The 25,670-nt window shown below is 67.6% G+C and overlaps 2 protein-coding genes across 4 annotated transcripts; one reads left to right on the top strand and one right to left on the bottom strand.

Moving 5' to 3' along the window:
- Positions 1-259: 259 nt before the first annotated feature.
- On the bottom strand, positions 260-8,206 carry NCSTN (nicastrin). Of its 2 annotated transcripts, XR_008795523.1 has the most exons (18): positions 8,076-8,206; positions 6,966-7,070; positions 6,621-6,744; positions 6,421-6,542; positions 5,121-5,266; positions 4,351-4,501; positions 4,162-4,271; positions 3,901-4,053; positions 3,653-3,757; positions 3,476-3,553; positions 2,406-2,575; positions 2,016-2,118; positions 1,841-1,936; positions 1,643-1,730; positions 1,341-1,495; positions 1,011-1,223; positions 416-913; positions 370-384 (listed from the first exon to the last, which is right to left on the bottom strand). XR_008795523.1 is itself a non-coding variant. In XM_056137836.1 (17 exons), the coding sequence occupies exons 1-17, from the start codon at positions 8,158-8,160 to the stop codon at positions 791-793; spliced, it is 2,127 nt and encodes a 708-aa protein (XP_055993811.1). In that variant the 5' UTR covers positions 8,161-8,206; the 3' UTR covers positions 260-790. The 2 variants fall into 2 exon arrangements, 1 of the variants encoding a protein (XP_055993811.1); XM_056137836.1 differs by having other exon boundaries at positions 260-913.
- Positions 8,207-8,306: 100 nt separating this feature from the next.
- Positions 8,307-24,865, top strand: COPA (COPI coat complex subunit alpha). Of its 2 annotated transcripts, none has more exons than XM_056137834.1 (32): positions 8,307-8,460; positions 9,844-9,957; positions 10,128-10,201; positions 11,660-11,740; positions 11,965-12,041; positions 12,392-12,501; positions 13,445-13,554; positions 13,676-13,775; positions 14,027-14,162; positions 14,385-14,467; positions 14,582-14,732; positions 15,552-15,618; positions 15,838-15,913; positions 16,837-16,919; positions 17,190-17,329; positions 17,464-17,549; positions 17,623-17,788; positions 19,555-19,717; positions 20,627-20,773; positions 20,891-21,080; positions 21,178-21,273; positions 21,377-21,465; positions 21,539-21,662; positions 21,814-21,903; positions 22,063-22,172; positions 22,361-22,438; positions 22,564-22,632; positions 22,870-23,006; positions 23,097-23,283; positions 23,358-23,468; positions 23,577-23,738; positions 24,520-24,865. In XM_056137834.1, the coding sequence occupies exons 1-32, from the start codon at positions 8,421-8,423 to the stop codon at positions 24,772-24,774; spliced, it is 3,702 nt and encodes a 1,233-aa protein (XP_055993809.1). In that variant the 5' UTR covers positions 8,307-8,420; the 3' UTR covers positions 24,775-24,865. The 2 variants fall into 2 exon arrangements, with proteins under 2 accessions (XP_055993809.1, XP_055993810.1); XM_056137835.1 differs by having other exon boundaries at positions 17,650-17,788; positions 24,520-24,864.
- The last annotated feature ends 805 nt before the right edge of the window (positions 24,866-25,670 follow it).

Genomic DNA, 25,670 nt, shown 5'->3' with positions numbered 1-25,670 from the left:
GCTTCTCCCTGCACAGAGCCCCGTGCACCCACCAGAACCCCCGCCCCTGCTCCCCTCCACAGGGCCCGGCTTGGGGTGCCCTGGGGCTGCAGCGGACGTGGCGAGGACACAGGGGGCTGGCCCAGGCCCCCGCAGAGAGGGCCCGTGCTCGGCCCCTCCCTTGCAGGGATGGCCACGCACAGGGGACAGTGGGGGGCAGCCGACAGAGGAGCACAGGGCACGGGTCACGCAGAGCGGCCGCTTTAATTACATCTCAGTGATACATTTACACACGGGGACAGCGGCCGCTGAGCGCCGGGGCTGGAGGTAGACACTCGGGGGGCCGTCCTGCCGCCTGGGTCCTGGTGGGGCACAGGGGACCCGTGACCTCCCAAGGACCCCTGCCTGCTCCCCAGGGCTCAGGGACCCCCCCAACCCACTCCTCAGGGCTCAGAGACCCCCAACCCACTCCCAGGCCCCGGGGACCCCCATTCTTCCCTTCCCCAGGCAGCCGGAGTCGCGGGGTGTCCCCGTGAGGACAGGGCGGGGGCGGGGAGGGTGCGGAGGAGGGAGGGGCAGGACGCAGGCAGAGAGGGCACAAGGCTTCTATTACGGACCCTGCAGGGTGGAGGTGGGGAGAAGGAGCAGGGCCGGGAGGGGCGGGAGGCGGCGGGCTTGGACGGCCCCCGGAAAGGCTGGGCCAGGAGGGGCGGGAGGGGGGCTCCCCCCGCTCTGTGCTGTCGATCCGTCTCTCCGGTCCAGCCCGGCCGGGCTCCGAGCAGGCGGGCGGCTCTGTCCGTCCGGGACGGCCTCAGTAGGACACGGCGCCGGGCTCGCGGGGCGCCATGAACAGGACGCCGGCCTTGGCGTTGACACAGTAGGTGATGGCCAGCGACAGCACGAGGATGCCCAGCCCCACAGTCAGCGTGATGAGCTGCGGGCGGGAGGGGAGGGGCGGGGCGGGCGGCTGAGCAGGGCCCCGGCCCCCGCCCCCGCACCCCCGCCCCAGGGCCAGCCGGCCTGCGCCCCACCTCTAGCTCCCTGCTGGCCACCAGGAAGATGCGGGCGTGGATGTCCTTCCAGCGGCTCTCGGTCCACGTGGAGTACTCGGTGGAGCCCCACTGGTCCAGGTCGAAGGCGGGCGACAGGGCCCGGGCCAGGCGCACGGTGGAGCGGACGCAGTGCGGGAGCCGCTCACTGTGGTTGCCGTCCAGGGGCCCCTGCACCCACATGTACTCGAACCGCTGCGGGGGGGGGGGGGGGGGGACACACGACGACACAGGTGGGGCGTTGTCCTGGCCCCGCCCACTGCCCGCCGCCCACCCCGCGTCCCCCCAGGCCCCCGCCCCGCGCCCACTCACCTCCTTGTCCTCCCCGGGGACCTGGCTGGGGTCCTGGCACTGCTCCCGGGTCAGGCCCAGGGCGGTGCCCGTCAGGTTGGCCAGGGCGTGCTGGACCAGGTAGGTGGTGTTGGTGGGGCTGGAGACCGCGATGTAGTGCTGTGGGGGGCCGTCCCCTGCGGATGGACGGACGGAGGGCGGGCGGTGAGGGGGCGGAGGGGGAGCCCAGCCGGGGAGGGGGGCGCTGGGAGGGAGGACGGAGGGAGGCAGCGAGGACCCGGAGTTCCACCCTGCCCCCACCCCACCCCACCTCCCCCGCTGACCCAAGAAGGGGCGCAGGTCCTGCCGGAGGAAGGACTGGAACCACGAGTTGTTGGGTCTCACCAGGAAGCCGTACAGCAGGCGGGTGACCTGCGTGGGGCGAGGCAGAGCCGTGACGTGGCCCCCCCCCCGGGAGAGGCCGGCGGGAACCGGCCGGCCTCACGCGGGGGACAGGGAGAGCGCCTGGCCCCTGGCCTTACCGTTTTGGGATCGGCCTCGATGGACGCGCTGAACTGGTCACCTCCGGCCAGCTGGTACAGGGCCCGTGCCAGCAGCGTGGCCACGTCCGCCAGGGCCTGCAAGTCACAGGAGATGGGTGGCCGTCCTGCTCCCTCCTGGCACCTGGTGACCCCGCCCCGGCCCCCCGCCCCCTACCTTGGCCGTGTCGGTCACGTGGTTGAGGCTCTCCTCCGGGCTCTGGCCCTGCGGGTAGGTGACGTTGATGCTGTCGGGGTTGTCGTACACGCTCTCGTAATACCTGCGGGCAGGCACCCCCAGAGTGTCCACTGATCATGGTATCGGGGGAGGGGGGAGGACGGGGACTGTCCCCAAAGCTGGATGTGGGGACACGGTGACGAGGACCCTGGGGCAGCCACCTGCGGCGTGCGGCTGCTGGGCTTGTGCACGGAGGCCATGGTGAGCCCAGGCCAGCTGAGCCCAGGTGGCCTGGCCAAGGCAGGGGGCCACCTCCACACCCCCCAGCCCCGGGGTCCTGCCTGTGCCCCACGGACCCCGCCCAAGCCCCGAGCCCTCGCAGACCCTCACCGGTTGTGGAAGGCAGCCCTGTGGTCAGCGAGGACCACCCCCGAGATGTTCCGGGCCCGCAGGAAGCGCTGCAGCGAGGAGGGCGGGAGGGGCTGGGTCTGATTCAGCCTCTGCAGGGCCACCGGCACGCCCTGGCTGCTCTTCTCCAGCGTGGTCAGGAGCGCCTCCACCTGGCAGACAGGGGTTGAGTGTCCCCCCCCAACGCCCCCACCAAGCCCTAAACCTGGGGGTCTGGGCTGCTCTCTGGGTCGTGGGAATCACGGCCTGGTCAACTGGGGGCAGGCAGGGCTGTCCTGAGCTCGTGGAGCACTGCCTCCCTCCCTGGCCCTCCTGCGTCAGGGTCCGAGTGAAGCTGCGGGTCCAGCCTGGGTCCTAGGGGGCAGGGACAAGACCCACGGACAGATGTGGGCTCCCAGAGCAGTCCGGCCTCAGGGAGCCGGGTGAAAGGCGGGGCTGTGGCCTGTGGGCGGGGCTCCAGAGTGTGGGTGGGGCGGTGGGCTTGTGGGCAGGGCTGCAGCCAATGGGTCGGGGCTGTGGCCTATGGGCGGAGCTGTGAATAATGGGCGGGGCTGTGGCCTGTGGGTGGAGCTGTGGCTAATAGACAGAGCTGTGATTTGTAGATAGAGCTGAGAATAGGCGGGGCTGTGGCCTGTGGGTGGAGCTATAAATGATGGGCGGGGCTGTGGCCTGTGGGCGGAGCTGTAGCTAATGGGCGGGACTGTAGTCTGTGGGTGGAGCTGTGGCTAATGGGCGGGGCTGTGACCTGTGGGTGGAGCTATAAATGGGTGGGGCTGCGGCCTGTGGGTGGGGCTGCGGCCTGTGGGTGGAGCTGTGAACAATGGGCGGGGCTGTGGCCTGTGGGCGGAGCTGTGACAAACGGGCGGGGCTTTGACCTGTGGGTGGAGCTATAAATAATGGGCGGGGCTGCAGCCTGTGGGTGGAGCTGTGGCTAATAGGCGGGGCTGCGGCCTGTGGGCAGGGCTATGCAAATGAAGCTGGGTCACGGGCGGGGCTTCAGGTGGGGTGGGGCTCTAGTCAACTGCTGAAAGGAAGGGGGAGGGTCTCCTTACCTGGTTCCTCACGGAATCGTTCTTCTGCGACACAGGGTCTGTGTGCATCCAGAGCTCCAGAGAGTCCCTGAGGGCCACCTGGGGGCGTGGAGAAGTCACACCCATCAGCTTTGGCTGGGGGAGGGGCCCTCCAGCAGGGGGAGGGGCGGGTACGGCGCAGGAGAGGGCACTGCCCACCTGGCCCAGCTCCACGAAGGTGTGGATGTTGTCCAGGCGCACGGGGAACCTGCCCGTCTCCATGTCGTACACCATCCTCGAGCTGCCGATGTAGTCGAATGTCTCCTGGGGGGGTGGGGGTGGGGGGTCAGGGTGGCGGGGCGCCCTGAGCCAATCCACGCTCCCCACCACAGGGGCAGGCGGGAGGGGGTCTGCGCCAGGGGGAGGTCTGTGCCTGCAGGAGCGCCCCCCGCTGGCCGGGGCCTCACCCCCTGGAAGAAGACAAACATGACGTTCCGGGGCAGGGTGGACACGTCCTGGGCTTTCTGCAGCGCTTCTGCCGCGGCCAGCTGGGTGACGAAGGAGGCCACGGCGCTCTCTGCCCCAGGGGCCACGTTCCAGAAGAAGGACCGGCTGTCCAGCTGCGGGGGGATGCAGGGGTCGGCACCAGCCCCGCTCCCCGCGTCCCAGTCCAGCGGGGGGCGGGGGGCGCGCGGGGGTCAGCGCTCCTCCTGCAGGCGGGCACTCACCCGGGTGGCGGCCACCACCAGCCTGTCCGAAGGCGCCAGGCCCCCCGAGATGTTGACGGCCCGCAGCAGGCTCCACACGTTGAAGTCCGACAGCGGGTCGCAGACGATCTCTGGACAGAGCAGCGGGAGGGGGGGCGTCGGCGGGGGCGGGGGGCGGGCACCCGCGTCCCCAGCACCCCGGGGCCCCACCTGGGTTGATGCTGAAGGACGTCTGCAGGGCGCTGCGACGCATGCAGGTGGCCGTGCTGAGCACGGCGTGCATGTGTGCCGACAGCTGCATGGCGCACAGCGGGAAGGTGGGGGCCGAGCCATTCTGGCCGAGGTTGTGGGTGCGGAAGCACTGCGGGAGGCGGGAGGCGGGAGGCGTGAGGCGGCCCCACCCCGGGACACCCGCCGGTGCTCAGCCCCATGTCCCAGGGAGGCCGGTGACTGGTACGGCCCGGCCCCGCCCAGTCCCTCCCTGCCAGGGCCCTGCACTCTGCCCTCCTCCCTGGTCCCTCCCTGCTCCTGCCCTCGGCCCCACACACTCCTGGGCTATGCCGCAGCCCCCGTGATGGCCACACCCCCACCCACGGCCGAGAGAACAAGACAGAAGCACAGCCCCTTCTGACCAGGACTTGGGGGGGCCACAGGGCCCCTCCTGGCCAGAACTGCTGGGGGTCACAGGGTCCTTCCTGACCGAGTTGGGGTGGGGGTCACAGAACCCATCCTGGCCAGGACTGGGGGGGGTCACAGGCACCCCTCCTGACCAGGACTGGGAGGGGTCAGAGCCCCTCCTGACCAGGATTGAGGGGGTCACAGGGCCTTCCTGACCAGGACTGGGGGAGTCACAGGGCCCCTCCTGACCAGGACTGGGGGGGGCACAGGGCCCTCTTGATCCGTACGGGGTCACAGGGCCCCTCCTGACTGGGATCGTGGGGGAGGGGGTGTCACAGGGCCCCGGGTCAGCACTCCGCTACCTGCTTGATGACCTCCGTCTCATTTTCGTCCTCCAGGAGGAAGATGGGAAAGTTGAAATCCTCATAGGCCAGGCCGTCACCGTGGGGGTTCCACGGCAGGTCCCGGCAGTGAGCAAACTCGGGCCCGTAAACGTCCGAGTAGACACCTGGGGGACGGGGAGGAGAGGACCCCACTCAGAGGCGGGGAGGGGGCAGTCCCGAGGGTCCCGGGAGGGAGGGCGAGGTTTCGAGAAGACAGCGAGACAGATGCGGACATCAGCGCAGGAGCCAAGCTAGGGGCTCCGGTGGGAAGGAGGGAGGGAGGGGAGCCAGGGGGCCAGCACGTGACACGCGGGACAGACAGAAGGCGTCTCACACCCACTCCCAGTCACACCCCACGCTCACTCACTCTCAGGCTCCATCTCCACATCACACTCACATGCGCTGACACACGCACCCAAATACACACACGCACACACACACAAGCACAATCACATATACTCACACAAACACACACACAAGCTCACACACACTCACATATACTCACACACACACTCACGTATACTCACACAAACACAAACCCACACACATTCATCCGTACACACACACACACACTCACCCAAACTCATACCCCAGTCATTCAAATGCTCTCAGGGTGCAGCCCCACATCACACTCACATACACGGACACATGCTAACACCTGCACCCAAATACACACACCCACACACACACAAACACACTCACAAATACTCATACACTCACAAACTCACACAAACTAACACACACATTCAACATGCTCGCTCACACACACCAAATCACATTCACACACACACACACTCACACACACACTCACGTATACTCACACAAACACACACAAGCTCACACACACTCACATATACTCAAACACACACACTCAACTCACGTACACTCACACAAACACAAACCACACATGTTCATCCCTACACACACACACACACACACACACACACTCACCCAAACTCATACCCCACAGACATTCAAACGCTCTCAGGGTTCAGCCCCACATCACACTCACATACACTGACACATGCTAACACCCGTACCCAAATACACCCACACACACATACAAACACACATATACTCATATACTCACAAACACAAACACACTCGCTCGCTCACACACCAAATCACATTCACACACACACACACACACACACACACAGTCACGTACTGACATAGTCACGTACCCCCCCACGCCCCCACAATCACACACACTCAGCCCCTCACCCGCACACCGACACAGCTGAGGGGAGCCGTGGGGACCCCCGGCCGGGCTGCTCACCGAAGCCCTCGTTGGGGCACTGCACGCTGGGGGAGTAGCCGGCGGCGGGGAGGGGCCGGGTCAGGGACACAGCCAGGCCCGCGATGCGGCCGCTGCTGTCCTTCAGCTTCTCCATCAGGCTCCTGGTGGGGAGGGAGCCAGGGGGCAGGTGGGACACGGGACGGGGCTGGCCGGGCCGTCCCGGGGCCCCGCCGGCTCACCTGGTGAAGAGAGCACCCTCCAGCAGCACCATGTAGGGGGGGTTCGGGCCGCTGCTCAGCACCCACTGCAGGTCGTCCTCCTTCTCCACCACGTGGATGATGCCCGTGTCCCCGCTGAGCGACGCTGCCGGACAGACGGACGTGGGTGCCCACCCCCCACCCGCCCCAGGGGCGCCGGGCCTCCCTGTCTCTGCTGGGGCTCCCGCCCCGGAGGACGCCGCGCCCGCAGGACAGCTTGGGGACGCCGACCTCAACTATCTGCGGGTGCCCTGGGCGGGCAGTGGATGAGCGGGACCCCCACCCAGCCTGGGCCCCCAACCCCAGCGCAGCCCTGACCCCACTCACACTGGCAGCCGATCTGGTGGGTGGCGTTGAGCAGGCGGACGCAGGGCGCGGTCCGGTTCAGGGGCACGTAGATCTTCCTCTCCACGGAGTTGCCCCCACACAGACCTGGAGGGGGGGGGGGGAGGAGGCGTCAGACCCGCTCTGGGCCTGATGCCTGGTGCAGCAAGGTCCAGGGGGCGGCTGCAGCCCCGGGGTCCCACAAGGGCACGGGGTAGGGGGGTCAGGCAGCAGCCCAGCTCAGCTGCTGCAACCAGGCTCCCGAATGGGCATGGGAGGGGGCGGCGGCCCAGACCCCCCCAGCTCAGCTGCTGCATCCCGGGTCCTGAATGGGCATGGGAGGGGGCGGCGGCCCAGACCCCCCCAGCTCAGCTGCTGCATCCCGGGTCCCGAATGGGCATGGGAGGGGGCGGCGGCCCAGAACCCCCAGCTCAGCTGCTGCAACCGGGGTCCCGAATGGGCATGGGAGGGGGCGGCGGCCCGGACCCCCCCAGCTCAGCTGCTGCAACCGGGGTCCCGAATGGGCATGGGAGGGGGCGGCGGCCCAGACCCCCCCAGCTCAGCTGCTGCAACCGGGGTCCCGAATGGGCATGGGGGGGGCGGCGGCCCAGACCCCCTCAGCTCAGCTGCTGCATCCGGGGTCCTGAATGGGCACGGGAGGGGGCGGCGGCCAGGACCCCCCAACTCAGCTGCTGCATCCGGGATCCCACAAGGACATGGGAGGGGGCGGCGGCCCAGACCCCCCCCAGCTCAGCTGCTGCACCCGGGGTCCCGAATGGGCACGGGAGGGGGCGGCGGCCCGGACCCCCCCAGCTCAGCTGCTGCATCCGGGGTCCCACAAGGACATGGGGGGGCGGCGCAGGGGAAGCGGCCCGGCTCCCCAGCACGCTCGGGGGCGTGGACAGAGCCGGGGGCGCGGTCAGCTCGGTCGCTGCAGGCTGGAGGCGAGACCCCCAGCCCCCGCCCCCGCCCCAGCCCCAGCCCGGCGGGAGGGGCCCAGGGCGCTGCGCGCGGCGAGGAGGCGCAGGGACCAGGAAGGGGGCGCCGGGCTCGCGGGCGGGCGGGTCCGGGGGTCCCGGGGGCCGGCGGGGGCCGCGCGGGCGGGGGGCTCACCTGCCAGCAGGGCGCACAGGCACAGCAGGTGCAGGAGGCGGGGACCCCCGGGGCCGGCCGCGGAGCCGCCCCCCACGGCGGCCATCTTGCTCTGCGCCGGAAGCGCAGGGCGGCCGCTCTAGCGCGCCCGGCCGCGCCGTCTCGGTGGCCGGGCGGGGACGCTCTGGGCCGCGGCGGCCGTCTCGGTGGCCGGGGGCGGGGGAAGGTCGCCGCTCTGGGCCGCGGCGGCCGCCTCGCTGGCGCCGGAAGTCGGCGCGGGCACTTCCGGCGCGGCGGCCGCTGACGTGGAGGCCAGCGCGGAGCGGCGGGCGGTGGCCGGGCGGCCGGGGGACGCGGAGCGGCGCGATGCTCACCAAGTTCGAGACCAAGAGCGCGCGGGTGAAAGGTCCGGCGGGCCGGGGGGCGGCGGCGGCGGCGCGGGAGGGCGGGGGCGGGGCCCGCGCCGCTTCCTGGGTTGCGCCGAGGCCTCCCTGCGCCCCGGTGACCCCTGCCCCTGCGGTGACCCCTGCACCCCCGCTGACCCCTCCGCCCGCGGGGACCCCTGCAGCCCCGGAGCGTCCCTGCAGCCCCGCTCTCCCCGCCTTGGCGTCTCCCCGGGACCCCCGGCCCGGTGCCCGCCACGCCCCCTGGCTCCCCCCCCACCCCCTGGCAGAGCCTTGGGTTCCCCATTTGCCCCCTGTCCTCGGCCCCTGGGCCTCGGCGGCGCTGGGAGCTGGCCCTGGGGGGGGGTGTCCGCCAGGCCAGCCGTCTCGGTGGCCAGCGGGGTCACCCCAGGGCGCCGAGGCCCCAAGAGCGGGGAGCAGCCGAGCTCCGTGGGGAGGGGACCCCAGGCTTTTCTGCACAATCCGGAGGCTCGGAGGGGCTTGGGAGAGATCCCCCTGGTGGGGCGGGGATGCCGGGGTCCTCCCTCCGCGCAGGGAGCAAGCTGGGCCTTGAGTGGTCAGCCTTGCAGGCCTCCCGCCCAGGGGGCAGACGGGGTCTCTACCCTGCGTCTCTAACTCCTGGCCTCTAGCTCAGCCTCCTGCAAGGCCTGGGGGAGGGGGCTCTATTTTGTGTCTCTAAATCTTGCAAGGCCTCTTGGGGGTGGGGGGTCTCTACTCTGCCTCTCTAACTTCTGGCCTCCAGCTCAGGCTCCTGCAAGGCCTCTTGGGGGGGGGGGGTCTCTACTCTGTGTCTCCAACTCCTAGTCTGTAGCTCAATCTCTTGCAAGGCCTCTTGGGGGGTGGGGTTGGGGGTCTCTACCCTGCGTCTCCAACTCCTGGCCTCTAACTCAGCAACTCAGCGGCGTCTCTAAAATTCTAAGATGCCAGCTCTGGGCTCTCTAACAGAGAAGTCAATTTGCAAGCACAGCTCAAAACCCACCCCCCCCCCCCCCCGGAGGTCACGATGCCCTGCTTTGGCTTTTGAGGTGTTTGGGCCGGAGGGGGAGGGGGACACCCCCAGTTGAGCCCAGGGGATCAGACCTGGGGCTCCCACGCACAAAGCCTGCCCTTCGAGGCCCTTCTGAACAAGAGAGGCCATGCTCTTGAGGGGGTTCTGAGTTCGGGGGGGGCAGGTAGGGTGCTCCGGCTGCAGAGATAGTGCCTGGGTGGTCTCCGTGCAACCTGAAAGCCCCCAGAGGCCAGCAGAGCAGAGAGCCCATGCCCAGGAGACCCCAGTGGCAGGTGCTGGGGCCCTGTCACGAGTGGGACACAGTCCCAGGAGCCCCACACGCACGCCGGGCAGGACGGACCCTCGCACTGACCGGGCCATTCCTCGGCCTCTCCAGGGCTCAGCTTTCACCCCAAACGCCCTTGGATCCTCACCAGTCTGCACAATGGGGTCATTCAGCTGTGGGACTACCGGATGTGCACCCTCATCGACAAGTTTGACGAGCACGATGGTGAGCACGGGGTCCCGTGGCCCCCGGGGGGGAAGGGGGAGCAGGTGGCAGGTGCCTCGAGGTGCAGTGGCCTCAGCTCCTGTGTGGCAGGGGCGGAGCTGGGGAACCGGCCGTGTCCACGGACCCGGCGGGCAGGACCACGTGGGCTCACGTGGGCTCTCGTCCCCCAGGCCCGGTGCGAGGCATCGACTTCCATAAGCAGCAGCCACTCTTCGTCTCCGGAGGGGACGATTACAAGATCAAGGTGTGTGACGGGGGTGGTGCTGGGAGCACGGGAATTTGGGGGGGCCGGGGAAATCCCCCCAACATAGGACAGTGTCGGCACACGGGACGTGCCACTGGCTGCAGACACCTTTACAGGTTTAAAAACGGGCGACCAGGGGCTGGAGCGATAGCACAGCAGGGAGGGCGTTTGCCTTGCACGCGGCCAACCCAGGTTCAATTCCCAGCATCCCATATGGTCCCCCGAGCACCGCCAGGAGTCATTCCTGAGTGCAGAGCCAGAAGGAACCCCTGAGCATCGGCTGGGTGGGACCCAAAAAGAAAAAAGAAGAAAAAGAAAAAAAAAAAAACGGGCGACCAGGGGCCGGAGTGATAGCACAGCAGGGAGGGCGTTTGTTTTGCACGCGGCCGACCCGGGTTCGATCCCCGGCATCCCATAGGGTCCCTTGAGCACCACCAGGAGTAATTCCTGAGTGCAGAGCCAGGAGGAATCCCTGTGCATCGCTGGGTGTGACCCTGTCACTGCCACTGTCCTCCCGTTGTTCATCGATTTGCTCGAGCAGGCCCAGTAACGTCTCCATTGGAGACTTTGTTGTGACCCAAAAAGCAAAAAGAAAAAAAAAAGCGACGGATGAGCTTGTTCTTTCCCCAGGAGCCTCGGGCGGGATGGGACGGGCGCTTCATCCTGGTGCCCGAGTAGCAGCGGGCACGGTTTGGCAAGTGGCCGGGACGGACAGGGCACCGCAGGGGACTGGGGTCATCACTAAGACCCGAGACACAGGTGGAGCCGGGGGTGGAGAAGCCAGGTGGGCATGGGAGTGTCGCAGCTGCCAGCCCCGCCCTGCGCTGGGGGCTGCGGGCTTGACAGGGGCCCAGGGAGGGGGGGGGGCATGGCTCTTCCTCGCCTAGCAGAGGAAATTAAAATTTCAAGCGAGAATCACCCGAGCGGCCAGAAATCAGAGGCGATTACGCCGGGCTGGAGTTGGATGTTCCAGGGGGGAGCAGCTGCGCTCTCGGGGGCCCTGGGGCTCTGGCTGCGTCCGGGCTGGCGCTCGCAGACCCATCTCGGCTCAGGTTCGCAGCGGCGGTCTCGGCGCGGGCCCTGGGCGCGCTGTGCTGGGCCTCGGGCCTGGGCCTCCCACACACTCGCTCTGGCCCCTGCGGGGTGGCTCACGGGCACGTGGGTGCACCTTGGCCTGAACGGGTGTTTGACCGGACAGCGGGTTCTGTTCCTGCTTACAACAGTCCCCCCTGAGTGACTGGCGCTGCGGGGACGGACCCCTGGTTGCTGTGACTGGGCCAGGGCGTCTCCTCACTCGTCCCCTGACCTTCCAGTGCCTTGTCCTTCCCCTGTGGCTGCCAGCCGCCTCCTCCTGGTCCTTCCCCATTGGATTGTCCCGTTCTCCTCCTCCATGGCCCTTTCTCTCCGTCCCTTGTGTGGGAGCCCGAGCCTGTGGCCCTCACACCCCTCCCCACCCAGGTGTGGAACTACAAACTCCGACGCTGCCTCTTCACGCTGCTCGGGCACCTGGACTACATCCGCACCACCTTCTTCCACCACGTGAGTCCAGGCCCCCTGGCGGGCGGGTCCTGCCCGGATGGCGCTGGGGTCTGCGGGGCCCTTCCCGGCAGCAAAAGCTTGGAGAGGGCGGAAGGGGCATCCCTCGGCTCTCTGAGGTTCGGGAGAAGGGCCTGCAGGGGTCCCCAGGGTGCCTGGGGGTCGCTGTGGGACCTGGACTGTCCCGAAGGCTGAGCCCAGCCCGACTGACCCTCCGCGTCTCCCAGGAGTACCCCTGGATCCTGAGCGCCTCCGACGACCAGACCATCCGGGTGTGGAACTGGCAGTCTAGAACCTGCGTCTGGTGAGGCGTCCGTGGGCTGCCCTCGCCACCTCCTGCCTCCCTCTTTCCTCCCTCCTCCCTCCTTTTGTCCTTCATCCCTTCCCTCCTCTCCATCCCTCCTTCCTTTTTCTCCTTCCTTCCTCCCTCGGTCCTTCCTGAGTCCTTGTGGCCCGGGTCTCTCCAGGTAGGTCCCAGCCCTGGTCAGGATGGTGACTCCTCCCTGGGGGTCCCTGGCATTGTGGAACGGGACCAAGGGCAGTCGTGCGAGAGGCCTGGCGGGCGGGGCGACTTTGCCCACGGTGGCCGTGGGGCCCCGTGCTCTGGACTCGACCGCTGTCCCCTGATGGGCGCCCCCTCCCCACCCCCCTCAGCGTGCTGACCGGCCACAACCACTACGTGATGTGTGCGCAGTTCCACCCCTCGGAGGACCTGGTGGTGTCGGCCAGCCTGGACCAGACCGTGCGCGTCTGGGACATTTCCGGTGAGCACGTCCAGGGGGGTTCGGGTCAGCTGCTCTCACGGGCCCTGAGGGGCTGCGGGACCTGGGTGCCCCCGGGAGCCAGCACGAGCCTTGCCCTGGGGCGAGGGCTGTGTAAGCTGTCAGTAGTGGGGACCTCGTTCCCTCTTCTGAAGCCCAGACTCCGGGTCATGCCTTCCCTCGGGCCCTGCTCTGGGTTGCACGGACAGAGGGTGTCCAACCTGCGCCGCTGTCCCCAGGCTCCTGTACTGCCCAGTGGGGCGGCGTGTGGCCTCGCTCGCTGCCCTCCTGCCCTCCTCTCTGTGGGCAGGCGTGGCCCGGCCTTCGCCCTGGGCAGATCCTGCGCCAGGCCCCTCCTCCCGTCCGTTCCCAGGCTCAGCTCTGCGGGGCCCAGGATGAATGACTCACCGCTCCCTGCTTAGGGAGGGTGGGGGGCCCCCGAGGGACCAGGTGGGAGCATCTCCTTCCTGGGGTTTCCCTGTGCGGCCCGAGTGCCCGGACAAAGGTGGCACATGTGGGTGTTCGGCCATACGTGCTGGTGCTCAGAGGCAGTCAATGCCCGGCCGAGGTCACTCCGGGTGGTGCCCAGAGGACCCCGTGCGGGGTGCTGGGGATGGAGCCTGTGCTTGGGCCCGTCAGCCACAGGACAGGAGGGAGGGCGTCTGCCTCGCACACTGCCGACCTGGGTTGGATCCTGGGACCCGCTGGAGACCCCTGAGCACTGCCAGCAGGAGTCGGCCCGAGCTCCCTGCTGGGCTCTGGACCCTTAGTGCCTCCCCCTCTGGGCCGAGCGTGGACATGGAGGTTCCCCCGAGCCACGTCCTGGGACGCCGGAGAGCAGAGAGGCCGGGGCAGGAAGTGCCCGCCAGCCGTGGGCCCGGGGAGGAAGAGCCCCCAGCGCGCGCCCCGCTGTGACCCCGTTCTCGCCTTCGCTGCCCGCCCGCAGGCCTGAGGAAGAAGAACCTTTCCCCGGGGGCAGTGGAGTCCGATGTCCGGGGCATCACCGGCGTGGATCTGTTCGGCACCACCGACGCCGTGGTCAAGCACGTGCTGGAGGTCCCGTGCGGGGGCGGCAGGCCTGGGGGGGGGCTGGGGGGGAAGGCGCCGGATCGGAGCCGGTGCCAGTGGCTCGGCCCGGGTCCCAGCTGCCCCTGGTGGCTTCTGCTCCCCGCTGCAGGGCCACGACCGGGGTGTGAACTGGGCCGCCTTTCACCCCACCATGCCTCTGATCGTGTCTGGGGCCGACGACCGCCAGGTGAAGATCTGGCGCATGAACGGTGAGTGCTGGTGGCCGAGCGCTCTGGCCCCGTGTGTGCGTGTGCGCGCGCGCTCGGTGGACGCTGTGTGTGTGTGTGTGTGTGTGTGTGTGTGTGTGTGTTCTCAGTGGACGCTGGTCCAGGAGCCCAGACACAGTGCCTGAGCAGGAGCCCAGCTGGGGGGTCCGACTGGAGAGCGGCATGAAGACCCTCTTGCCCAGGGGAGGCCCGGTGGCCCCCCACCCCTGAGCTGCTGGGCTTTTGTCCTGCAGAGTCCAAAGCGTGGGAGGTGGACACCTGCCGGGGCCACTACAACAACGTGTCCTGTGCCGTCTTCCACCCGCGCCAGGAGCTCATCCTCAGCAACTCGGAGGACAAGAGCATCCGGGTCTGGGACATGTCCAAGAGGTAGGGGCCCCGGGGCCCACGGCCACTGTCTGCAGGCCCCACTGCCCAGGCCTCCGCCCTCCCCCGGGGCCAGCGTGCAGACTTGAGGCCCTGACCTCCTGCCAGAGGGGCTCCCGCGGTGCTCCCTGCCCCCCCGACCCGTGTTGGTGGGAGCCCCGGTGAGGGGCAGGGCAGCCGGGAGTCCCTCCCTTGCCGATACCGGGGCCGTCTCTCCCCTCCCAGGACGGGGGTCCAGACCTTCCGCAGGGACCACGACCGCTTCTGGGTTCTGGCCGCGCACCCCAACCTCAACCTCTTCGCGGCAGGTGCGCAGGCCCCGCCCCCTGCTCCTGCTCCTCTCCGGGGAGGGGGGGGGGAGGCGGCTCCCCGTGCCCGGCGCCCCCCAAGTCGGCTCAGCTCGCGGCCCCTCCGCCCCCCAGGCCACGACGGCGGCATGATCGTGTTCAAGCTGGAGCGGGAGCGCCCGGCCTACGCCGTGCACGGCAACGTGCTGCACTACGTCAAGGACCGCTTCCTGCGGCAGCTGGACTTCAGCAGCTCCAAGGACGTGGCCGTCATGCAGCTGCGCAGGTGGGGGCGGGGCTCCCGAGGGGGCGGGGCGAAGGGAGGGCGGGGCTCTCGAGGGGCTGGGCGATTGGGAGGGCGGGGCTCCTGAGGGGGCGGGGCGAACGGGAGGGCGGGGCTCCCGAGGGGGCGGGGCGAGTGGAGGGCAGGGCTCCCGAGGGGGCGGGGCAAGTGGAGGGCGGGGCTCCCGAGGGGGCGGGGCAAGTGGAGGGCGGGGCTCCCGAGGGGGCGGGGCAAAGGGAGGGCGGGGCTCCCGAGGGGGCGGGGCAAGTGGAGGGCAGGGCTCCCGAGGGGGCGGGGCGAGTGGAGGGCGGGGCTCCCGAGGGGGCGGGGTGAAAGGAAGGCGAGGCGAATGGGAGGGCGGGGCTCCCGAGGGGGCGGGGCGACTGGGGGCGGGGCTCCCGAGGGGCGGGGCGAAGGGAGGATGGGGCTCTCAAGGGGGCGAGGCGGGCGCTCATGGGGCTGCACTAGACTGCGGGCGTCGTGGCCAGGAGGCCTTAGCCCTATTGTGCAAAGTGGCCGAGGACGCGCTCTGCCTCCCTTGAGCATTTGTGCGACTTTCTGCTCTCCAGCGGGGGGGGGGGAATGTACCCCAGAAACTGACCTGTGGCCCCTCTGCAGGCCGTGGGGTGGGGGTAAGCAGGGGGCTCTGTCCTGGACGGGCCGCCTGCTGCACTAGGAACGTTTGGGGGCAGCCCAGGCCTCCCCGTGAGCGTGAGGGCAGAAATGGCCCCGTGTCCCCGGGGCCCTGAGCAGGAGCCTGGCCCTGGGGTCCATGGGGTCCATGGGCCGCTGTGTCCTGACACCTGGCCTCTCTCCCCGCAGTGGGTCCAAGTTCCCCGTGTTCAACATGTCCTACAACCCTGCGGAGAACGCCGTGCTGCTGTGCACGGTGAGTGACCCCGTCCTGGGGAGTGGGGGGGCTGGCCTGTCCATGCTGGAGGCTCGAGAGAAAAGCAGACGCCAGTGCCCGGTTCTCGGTCAGAGCCTGCCGCCGCTCAGACGAGGGCGCTTTGCGTTTCTCCGTGAGATGCTGGGCGACCCCCTGTCCAGCTGGGGCTGGTGTCCACTGCGTGGGTGACCCCTGAGCCTCCCCTGTCCTGCCCTGCAGAGAGCCAGCAACTTGGAGAACAGCACCTACGACCTGTACACCATCCCCAGGGACGCTGACTCGCAGAACCCTGATGGTAGGTGACTGGCCCCCGGCCCCGCCCCCCACTGGCGGCCACCTGAGGCCGCCCCCGCTCCAAGTGCGGGCTGACAGCAGGCCCCCAGGCGGCCGCTGTGAAACACGGATGAGGCTCCAGCTCCACATACATATTTCATCACCCGGTACCAGAGCCCTCGCCCCCCGCCGGCGCTGGCCGCCGATAGGGCCGCCAGCCGCTCTCCCGCTGATGGAGGGCCGGGCGGCGGGCCTGGGGGCTGTCCTGGGACCGGCGATTTATGCCTCCGTCCTGGCCAGATCCCGTTGGCTGCCTTTCGCGTGTCAGAGCGATGCGCCAAGCTGACAGCCCACACCCCACCGGGGACCCCGGGCCAGCTGAGACCCCCGCCTGCTCGCCAGGAAGACGTGCCGTGCTCACGCTCGGGCTCGGATGCGCGGGGTGGGGATGGGGGTGGGGGTGGGGGGGCGTCCTCTCTGCCGCCGGGCTCCGGGGTGGTCCCAGTGAGGTCGAGGGAGCTGTCGCCCCAGGTGTCCTGTGACTCAGCCCAGCCAACTGTCCACTATTGGGGGACACCAGCAAAGGGACTCAGTGTTTCCCCGGGGCTGGTAGGAGCTCGGAGCTCCTGGGAGGTGGGTGTCAGCTCTGACCCCGGGCAGGGCCTCCAGCATGCCCCGTCCCCCCCCAGTTCCCAGCTGCCAGCCGAGCCCGACTGGGCAGCATCTGCAGCCCCTGCTCTGCCCCTGGGGAGGCCCCTCTGCAGGGGGATCTCAAGCAGCTGAGGCCGGCCGGGGCGGGACAGCCCACCCCTCCCTCCCCTCCCCTCCCCTGCCCGCTCCTCTGCCTTCTCTCCCCTCACCTCTCTCCTCACTCCCCATGGGCAGGGGCTCGGGCGGGGCTGTGAGGATCCCGGGGCGCCCGCCCACACCCCCATCTCCCCCCAGCCCCCGAAGGGAAGCGCTCCTCGGGCCTGACAGCCGTGTGGGTCGCCCGCAACCGCTTCGCCGTCCTGGACCGCATGCACTCGGTGAGCCGGGGCCTGGGGGCCCCCAGGAGGTTGTGAGGGGCTTCAGGGTCGCTCCCGGGGCTGTGACTCTGGCCATCCGGCAGCCCCGGTCAATGCCTGGATGTAACCGCCCTCCCCTGCACCTCGCTGTCTGCCCGGCCTCTGCCCTGCGCGTGTTGGCGCAGCGGGACGCGGGGTCTGGACCAGACCCCTCCCGACCAGCACCAGGTGTCGGCCGGGCCCCCGCCCCCCCCCTCCCCCCAGCATTCACTGCTGCCACGTCTCCTGCAGCTCCTGATCAAGAACCTGAAGAACGAGATCACCAAGAAGGTGCAGGTGCCCAACTGCGATGAGATCTTCTACGCGGGCACGGGCAGCCTGCTGCTCCGTGACGCCGAGTCCGTCACCCTCTTCGACGTGCAGCAGAAGCGGTGAGGGCCCGGGCAACCCGGGGCGGGCAGGTGGCGCCCTCTGCTGGACGGGCAGCAGGCCCCGTCAGGGACGCTGGTGGTGGTGGTGGTGGTCGAGCCCGGCGTGCTGGTCAGCCCCTGCCCCTCCCTCGCAGGACCCTGGCGTCGGTGAAGATCTCCAAGGTGAAGTATGTGATCTGGTCGGCGGACATGTCGCACGTGGCCCTCCTGGCCAAGCATGGTGAGTGTCCCCCCGGCCCCCGCGCGCAGCCAGGCCGCCCTCCCCACCCCCGGCCCGCTCACCGGGCCAGCAGAGCACTCACACCCTCTGCCTCTTACAGCCATTGTGATCTGTAACCGCAAGCTGGAGGCTCTGTGTAACATTCACGAGAACATCCGCGTCAAGAGTGGGGCCTGGGACGAGAGCGGGGTCTTTATCTATACCACCAGCAACCACATCAAGTATGCCGTCACCACGGGGTGAGTCCGTCGGAGGGAGAAGGTGGCACAGCCATCCCGTGCTCGCACTCTGAACTCGCTTCCGGACGACTCTGAGCTGCCTGGGGGTGCTGTGGCGCCAGGCTGTCCCGGTCCTGCTCCTCCTGTCCTCCCCGGGGCCATCCGCCAGCAGAGCGTCCTGGCTGGGCCCTGCTAACCGAACGTCTGAGCCCTCGCCCGCCTCCTAGCCACGACTCTTGCGCTTCTCTGCACGGTCAGCCTCTTGGGGGTCTTCGACAACACTCATGTGCACACGTGCAGTGCACCCGGACACCCAGCCATGTGGGTCTCAGATAACACACGTGCAATGCACACAGACACCCAGCTACATGGGTCTTAAATAACACACGTGCAGTGCTCACAATCACACACACAGCCACGTGGGTCTCATAACACGTGCGGTGCACACAGACACCCAGCTACATGTGTCTCAGATAGCACATGTGCATAGCTCACACACACACAGCCATGTGGGTCTCAGATAACATGTGCAGTGTAATCACACACACCCAGCCATGTGGGTCTCAGATAACACACGTGCAGTGCACACAGATACCCAGCTACATGGGTCTTAAATAACACATGTGCAGTGCTCACACACACACACACAGCCGCATGGGTCTCAGATAACACATGTGCATAGCTCACACACAGCCATGTGGGTCTCAGATAACGTGCAGTGTAATCACACACACCCAGCCATGTGGGTCTCAGATAACACACGTGCAGTGCACACAGACACCCAGCTACATGGGTCTTAAATAACACACGTGCAGTGCTCACACACACACAGCCGCATGGGTCTCAGATAACACACGTGCATAGCTCACACACACAGCCATGTGGGTCTCAATACACCTGCAGTGCAATCACACCCAGCCATGTGGATCTCAGATAACACACGTGCAGTGCTCACACACACAGCCACGAGGGTCTTAGAATCCCGTGGCTGACTGCTGCCGTTCACCAGGCCCATGGAATCAGTGAAGCAGGGTTCGCGTCTGGGGATCGCAGGCGGTCACAGCTCATCTTCTGTGGGTGCTGGGTCTGTGTGGCTGGTGGAGCCCCCAGGCCTGGGCCCTCCTGGGGCTGCTCCCTCGGGTGCGCTGTGCTCTGCACGGTGACCGCAGGACTGCTGCTGCTTGGTCAGTCCGGAGTCCGCGCCACTCACTGCTCAGGACGCGACTCCTTAAGGAAGGCTGTTCTGTCCTCGTGCCAGACTTTCCTGGCTCCTTCTCCGTTTCCTCTCGCACCTGACCTCTTTCTGCTGCTGGTCTGCTCGCCTCCTCTGCTCCTTGACTCCTGTTACTGGCTTCATTATTTCCTAACAGCAGCCGAGTCCTCAGCTGGGTCCTGAGAGATGGTCTTTCTCCTGCTCTCTGCACCTCCTGCTCACTCGCTCTCTGGGTTTCTCCTCGGTCTGATGCCCTCGGCTGCCCCCTTGCTGGGCCCTTCCCTCTGTCGGACCTTATGTTTTTGCTTTCCATCATCCACTGGGCGTCGCCACCCTTTTTACCTCTTCTTGACTTCGACCTGGTGCTTAAGTTTGCAGTTGCTGCCAGGAGTGGGCACTCCATGTCCAGCAGAACCCGGACAGGCCTCTTGGCCTGCCCCTGCACTCCCAGAGGGACGGTTCTGGCTCTGCCTGTGTGTCCCAGCGCTGTGGGAACAAGCTAGGGCCGACGTCCAGCTGCTCGGAGGGACACTCGGCGGCTGGACCTGAGCGGTGTGCCCCTCGCTCCCCCCAGGGATTACGGGATCATCCGGACCCTGGACCTGCCCATCTATGTCACGCGGGTGAAGGGCAACAACGTCTACTGCCTGGACCGGGAGTGCCGCCCGCGGGTGCTCACCATCGACCCCACAGAGTTCAAGTTCAAGTTGGCTTTGATCAACCGGAAGTATGATGAGGTGGGCGTGGCCGCGGGCAAGGCGACCAGGGTGGGACCATTCGCCATGAACTCCTGATGGGCGTGCTCATCTGGGGGGCGGAGCCGTCTGGGCGGAGTCAGTAGGGGGCGGTGCCATCAGGACAGGACCAATCCATGAGTCACAGGCGGGTGTGGTCACTGGGGGCGGGGGTCACCAGGGTGGGACATCCAAGAGAGCTACTGGGGAGGACCTGCTGGGGGTGGGGTCGTGAGTGGGCAGGGCCACAGGGTGTGGCCAATGAAGGCTAGATGACTGGGTGTGGCCACAGGGGGCGGGGTCATCAGGGTGCCCTGTCCAAGATAAGCTACTGGTGGGCGTGGCTATCTAGGGCGGAGCCAGCAGGGCAGGACCAATCAGGACATGCCAAAGTGGCACGGGGTGGGGCCACCAGGGTAGGACCAACCAGGTTGAGCCACTGGTGGGCGTGGTCACCTGGGGCGGGACCAGCCAGGCCGAGCTGCTGGTGGGCGTGGTTGCCTGGGGGCGGGGCCACCCAGGGCGGGACCAATGGGACAGGCCATGGCAGGGGCGGGGCCAGCCAGGTCGAGCCGCTGGTGGGCGTGGTCACCTGGGGCGGGACCAGCCAGGCCGAGCTGCTGGTGGGCGTGGTTGCCTGGGGGCGGGGCCACCCAGGGCGGGACCAATGGGGACAGGCCATGGCAGGGGCGGGACCAGCCAGGCCGAGCTGCTGGTGGGCGTGGTTACCTGGGGGCGGGGCCACCCAGGGCGGGGCCAATGGGGACAGGCCATGGCAGGGGCGGGACCAGCCAGGCCGTGCTGCTGGTGGGCGTGGTTACCTGGGGGCGGGGCCACCCAGGGCGGGGCCAATGGGGACAGGGCGGGGTGGGGCCAGCTGGGGGCGGGGCTGACCCGGCCCCGCCCACGCAGGTGCTGCACATGGTCCGGAACGCCAAGCTGGTGGGCCAGTCCATCATCGCGTACCTGCAGAAGAAGGGCTACCCCGAGGTGGCGCTGCACTTTGTCAAGGACGAGAAGACGCGCTTCAGCCTGGCCCTGGAGTGCGGGAACATCGAGGTGAGGGTGGCGGGTGTGGGGGTGGGCACGTGGTTTGGGGGAGGGGAGTCGCAGGTGCCCCCTCCAGAGCCTGGTGTCCTGGCCCGGCCTCTCACTGCGCGGCGGCCCGGCTTGCAGATCGCCCTGGAAGCGGCCAAAGCCCTGGACGACAAGAGCTGCTGGGAGAAGCTGGGCGAGGTGGCACTGCTGCAGGGCAACCACCAGATCGTGGAGATGTGCTACCAGCGCACCAAGAACTTCGACAAGCTCTCCTTCCTCTACCTCATCACCGGCAACCTGGAGAAGCTGCGCAAGATGATGAAGATCGGTGAGGCCTGATGGCAGGGGACCTGGGGCCGGGGAGGGACCGGGCGTGGGGGCGGTGGCGGGGCACTGGCACTGACCCAGGTCTCCTGTCCGGGCAGCTGAGATCCGCAAGGACATGAGCGGCCACTACCAGAACGCCCTGTACCTGGGCGACGTGTCGGAGCGCGTGCGCATCCTCCGGAACTGCGGGCAGAGTGAGCTTTTCCCCGGGCGGGGTGTTGGGGGGGGCTGCGGGGCCGCGTCCTGGAAGCCTCCAGCACCATGAGACCTGAGCCCCCCCAACCCCGCCCCCTGCAGAGTCCTTGGCCTATCTCACTGCTGCCACCCATGGCCTGGACGAGGAGGCCGAGGGCCTGAAGGAGACTTTCGACCCCGAGAAGGAGACGGTGAGTGCCGAGCCCAGGCCCGTGCACCCTGGGGGCCCTGAGCTGCACGTCTGACCGGGCCCCTCCCTGGCAGGTCCCGGATATTGACCCCGAGGCCCGGCTGCTGCAGCCACCGGCACCCATCATGCCGCTGGACACCAACTGGCCCCTGCTGACCGTGTCCAAGGGGCTCTTCGAGAGCTCCATTGCCAGCAAGGGTGAGCACCGGCTCTGGGCGGGTGCCCGGGGCTGCAGCCCACGCTGGGGCAGGACCCAGCTTCGCACGGCCACCCCAGGGCAGGCCTGTCCACCCGCATCCCCGGGGGCGCTGTGGTGGCCTCAGACCCACCCTCGGGCTCCTCCCCGCAGGTAAGGGTGGGGCGCTGGCCGCCGACATCGACATTGACACCGTGGGCACCGAGGGCTGGGGAGAGGACGCCGAGCTGCAGCTGGACGAAGGTGAGGCCGCGGGCACCACACACAGTTCACGCCAGCGCTCGAGCCAGCGCTGGACTCCAGGGCTGGTGCTCCGCTCCGGGGCCCAGACTCTGAGCCCTGGGTTGTGCTGTGTGCCAGCAGCCCCTTGGCGCCCTGTTCCCCTGAACCTTTCCCTTGCAGATGGTTTTGTGGAGGCTGGCGAGGGCTTCGGGGACGACGCTCTGGGCAAGGGACAGGAGGAAGGTGGCGGCTGGGACGTGGAGGAGGACCTGGAGCTCCCGCCCGAGCTGGTTGGTTCACTTCTCCCTGTGTGTGGTGCGGGGCGACCCCCGGCCCCCAGATCCAGCCCTCGTGGGCCCTGCCCTGAGTCCCCGCAGAAGGGGCGGGCCACGGACCTGTCCGGCTGTCACCCGAAGGTCTGCCCCCCGTGGGGAGCCCTGCCCAGCCTCACTGGGCCTGCCCTCTCCTTCCCCCCCAGGACCTGCCCCCCGGAGCAGCGGGCGGGGCTGAGGACGGGTTCTTCGTGCCCCCCACCAAGGGGACCAGCCCCACACAGGTACGCAGGGCGCGCCCGGGCTGGGTCTTGGCCGAGTGACGGCGTGCGGGGAGCGCGGCGGCTTCCGTGGGAGCAGGACGGGGGAGAAGCAGAAGGTCATTGTCCCGGGCATGCTTTCCCGGCAGATTTGGTGCAATAACTCTCAGCTTCCGGTCGACCACATCCTGGCGGGCTCCTTTGAGACGGCCATGCGGGTGAGTCCTCCTTGCGGGTGCCGGGACCGGGTGAGACCTGCCCACCTGGGGACACCCACCTCTCTCCGAGCTGCACCTTCAGGGTCCCCAGCTGCCCTCCCACGGCCCCACCTGGCCCTGTGCGTGGCCGTGGTGCTGCTCCGTGCCGGTGCTCGTGGGCCTGGTCCCCTTTGCTCAGTGCGGAGGAGGTGGAGGGCCCTTGCCGGGGCCGACACCCGGTTCCTTCCTGTCTTCCAGCTCCTCCACGACCAGGTGGGCGTGACCCAGTTCGGGCCCTACAAGCAGCTGTTCCTGCAGACCTTCGCCCGTGGCCGCACCACCTACCAGGCCCTGCCGTGCCTGCCGTCCATGTACAGCTACCCCCAGCGCAACTGGTGAGCCGCCGCCGCCGCCGGGCAGCAGGGGGCGGGCACCAGGGGCCAGGCTGCGCCTGACCGTGCCGCCGGCCGGCCCTGCCCTTCCAGGAAGGACGCGGGGCTGAAGGGCGGCGTGCCCGCCGTGGGCCTGAAGCTGAACGACCTCATCCAGCGCCTGCAGCTCTGCTACCAGTTCACCACGGTGGGCAAGTTCGAGGAGGCCGTGGAGAAGTTCCGCTCCATCCTGCTCAGCGTCCCGCTGCTGGTGGTGGACAACAAGCAGGAGATCGCCGAGGTGGGTGGGGGCCCGCGCCCGCGCCGCCCGCCCGCTGCCGCCCGCCTCTCACCTCCGCCCTCGGCCCTCTGCAGGCGCAGCAGCTCATCGCCATCTGCCGCGAGTACATCGTGGGCCTGTCCATGGAGATCGAGCGCAAGAAGCTGCCCAGGGACTCGCCCGAGCAGCAGAAGCGCATCTGCGAGGTGAGTGGCCGCGGCCGCCGCCGCCGCCGCCGAGGCGCGCCCCACCCTGGACCCCCCCCCCGCCCCCGCCTGCAGTGCGGTCAGTGCCCCGTCCTCCTCCGTCCGCAGATGGCCGCCTACTTCACGCACTCCAACCTGCAGCCCGTGCACATGGTGCTGGTGCTGCGCACGGCCCTCAACCTCTTCTTCAAGCTCAAGAACTTCAAGACGGCCGCCACCTTCGCACGGCGCCTGCTGGAGCTCGGGCCGAAGCCCGAGGTGGCTCAGCAGGTAGGGGGCCTGGGGGGACACCCACACACAGACACACACAGACACTCCGGCACACTCAATTCCCACAGGTGCAGATACACACGCAGACTCACATAAACTCACATATACACAGACACAAACATACACACAGACACACAGATACACACAGACACAGATACATACACTGACACACAGATATACACGTAGGCAGACAGATACTCACAGACACACACAAACATACACAGACACACACACAGAGACACACAGACACAGATACACAGACACATACAGAGACACACAGATACAGATACAGATACACAGACACACAGACACACAGCTATACACACAGACACACATACTCACATACAGACACAAATACACACACCCAACACACACATAGACACACAGATACACAGGCACACAGATACACACGGACACACAGATACACAGACACACACAAACACACAAATATACACAGTTACACAGAGACACATAAGACACACAGACACACAGATATATACACACACATAGACACACAGACACACAGAAACACACAGATACACAGACACACACACACAGATATACACAGACACAGATACACAGACACACAGGACACACACACAGACACACCGAGACACACTGGACACACACAAACACAGACATGCACACACACGCGCGCACACACAGACACGCATGCACGCGCACGCCTCTGCCCCGGCCAGCTCCCGTGGGGCCCCGACCCCCGTCCCTGGGGCGGACTCCCGCAGCTGCCGCCGCTCCACTCCCTCCCCCCACGCCCCAGACCCGGAAGATCCTGTCGGCGTGCGAGAAGAGCCCCACGGACGCCTGCCAGCTGAACTACGACATGCACAACCCGTTCGACATCTGCGCCGCGTCCTACCGGCCCATCTACCGGGGCAAGCCCGTGGAGAAGTGCCCGCTGAGCGGCGCCTGCTACTCCCCCGAGTTCAAGGGCCAGGTGTGCAGGGTCACCACCGTCACCGAGATCGGCAAGGACGTCATCGGCCTGCGCATCAGCCCGCTGCAGTTCCGCTGAGCCCCGCGGCCCCGGACTGCCTCTCCCCCCGGCCCTGCAGCTCTCCCCGAGCCCCCGACCCAGGCGGCTCCAGATCCTGTGCTGTCCCCCTGCCCCCTACAGCACACGTCCTGCCCTGCCCTGCCCTGCCCCCGTCCCTCCGTCCCGACCGCACCTCTCCCTTTCCATGTGTCTCACAATAAATCCTGGGTTCCGTGGCTGCTGGCCTGTCCCACCCCTTGAGTCCTGCTTGCCCCCGGCAGAGGCTCCCCGCCAGTCGGCTGCCTGGATGGAGCCCCCCCCCCCGATCCCCGTGGCCAGAGGCACAGCCCGAGTCCCCGCCTGGAAGTGAGCTGAGCCCCCTGCTTTGCTGCACTGCCCACCCCACCGCCACCCGCTGTTGTGCTCAGTCAGGTCCGACCCGCTTCTGAAGCCCCCTTAAGCACGGTGTCTGCCAGGGAGGCCTCGAACGTTTGCCTGCTGCTGATACTTGAACTTTTCATAATTTTATTATTATTTTTTTTAAATACCTGGGCTTGATTGATTTGGGGAGGGTCACATCCAGAGGTGGTTCCTGGTGGTGATTGGGGCGACATGCCAGGGATTGAACAAGGGCAGCTGCAGGCAAAGAAGTACCTTGATCCCTATCGTATCTCTTCGGCTCTACAACATTTAACAGCACTTAGGAACATCCTGGGGGCTGGAGCGATAGCACAGCGGGGAGGGCGTTTGCCTTGCACACAGCCAACCCGGGTTGGATCCCACAGGGTCCCCCAGCACCGCCAGGAGTAATTCCTGAGTGCAGAGCCAGGAGTAACCCCCGTGCATCACCGGGTGTGACCCAAAAAACAAAAAAAAAATATTAAAAAGAAACATACTGTAAAATCTGCCAAGTTGGGAATGAAATCAAGAGATGT

The sequence above is a fragment of the Sorex fumeus genome, unplaced genomic scaffold (assembly GCF_029834395.1).
Source record: "Sorex fumeus unplaced genomic scaffold, SorFum_2.1 ptg000127l, whole genome shotgun sequence".
In the NCBI taxonomy this organism is placed as follows: domain Eukaryota; kingdom Metazoa; phylum Chordata; class Mammalia; order Eulipotyphla; family Soricidae; genus Sorex; species Sorex fumeus.
This window is presented reverse-complemented; position numbering and strand designations above follow the sequence as displayed.

Coding starts and splice junctions, on each gene's coding strand:
- NCSTN (XM_056137836.1), bottom strand. CDS start 8,160: ATGGCCGCCGTGGGGGGCGGCTCCGCGGCCGGCCCCGGGGGTCCCCGC. Junction 3,758..3,900: donor TGTTTGTCTTCTTCCAGGGG/GTGAGGCCCCGG, acceptor CCACCCCCCCAG/GAGACATTCGACTACATCGG. Junction 1,731..1,840: donor TCGAGGCCGATCCCAAAACG/GTAAGGCCAGGG, acceptor CGCCCCACGCAG/GTCACCCGCCTGCTGTACGG.
- COPA (XM_056137834.1), top strand. CDS start 8,421: ATGCTCACCAAGTTCGAGACCAAGAGCGCGCGGGTGAAAG. Junction 17,789..19,554: donor AAGTATGCCGTCACCACGGG/GTGAGTCCGTCG, acceptor CGCTCCCCCCAG/GGATTACGGGATCATCCGGA. Junction 19,718..20,626: donor TCAACCGGAAGTATGATGAG/GTGGGCGTGGCC, acceptor CCGCCCACGCAG/GTGCTGCACATGGTCCGGAA.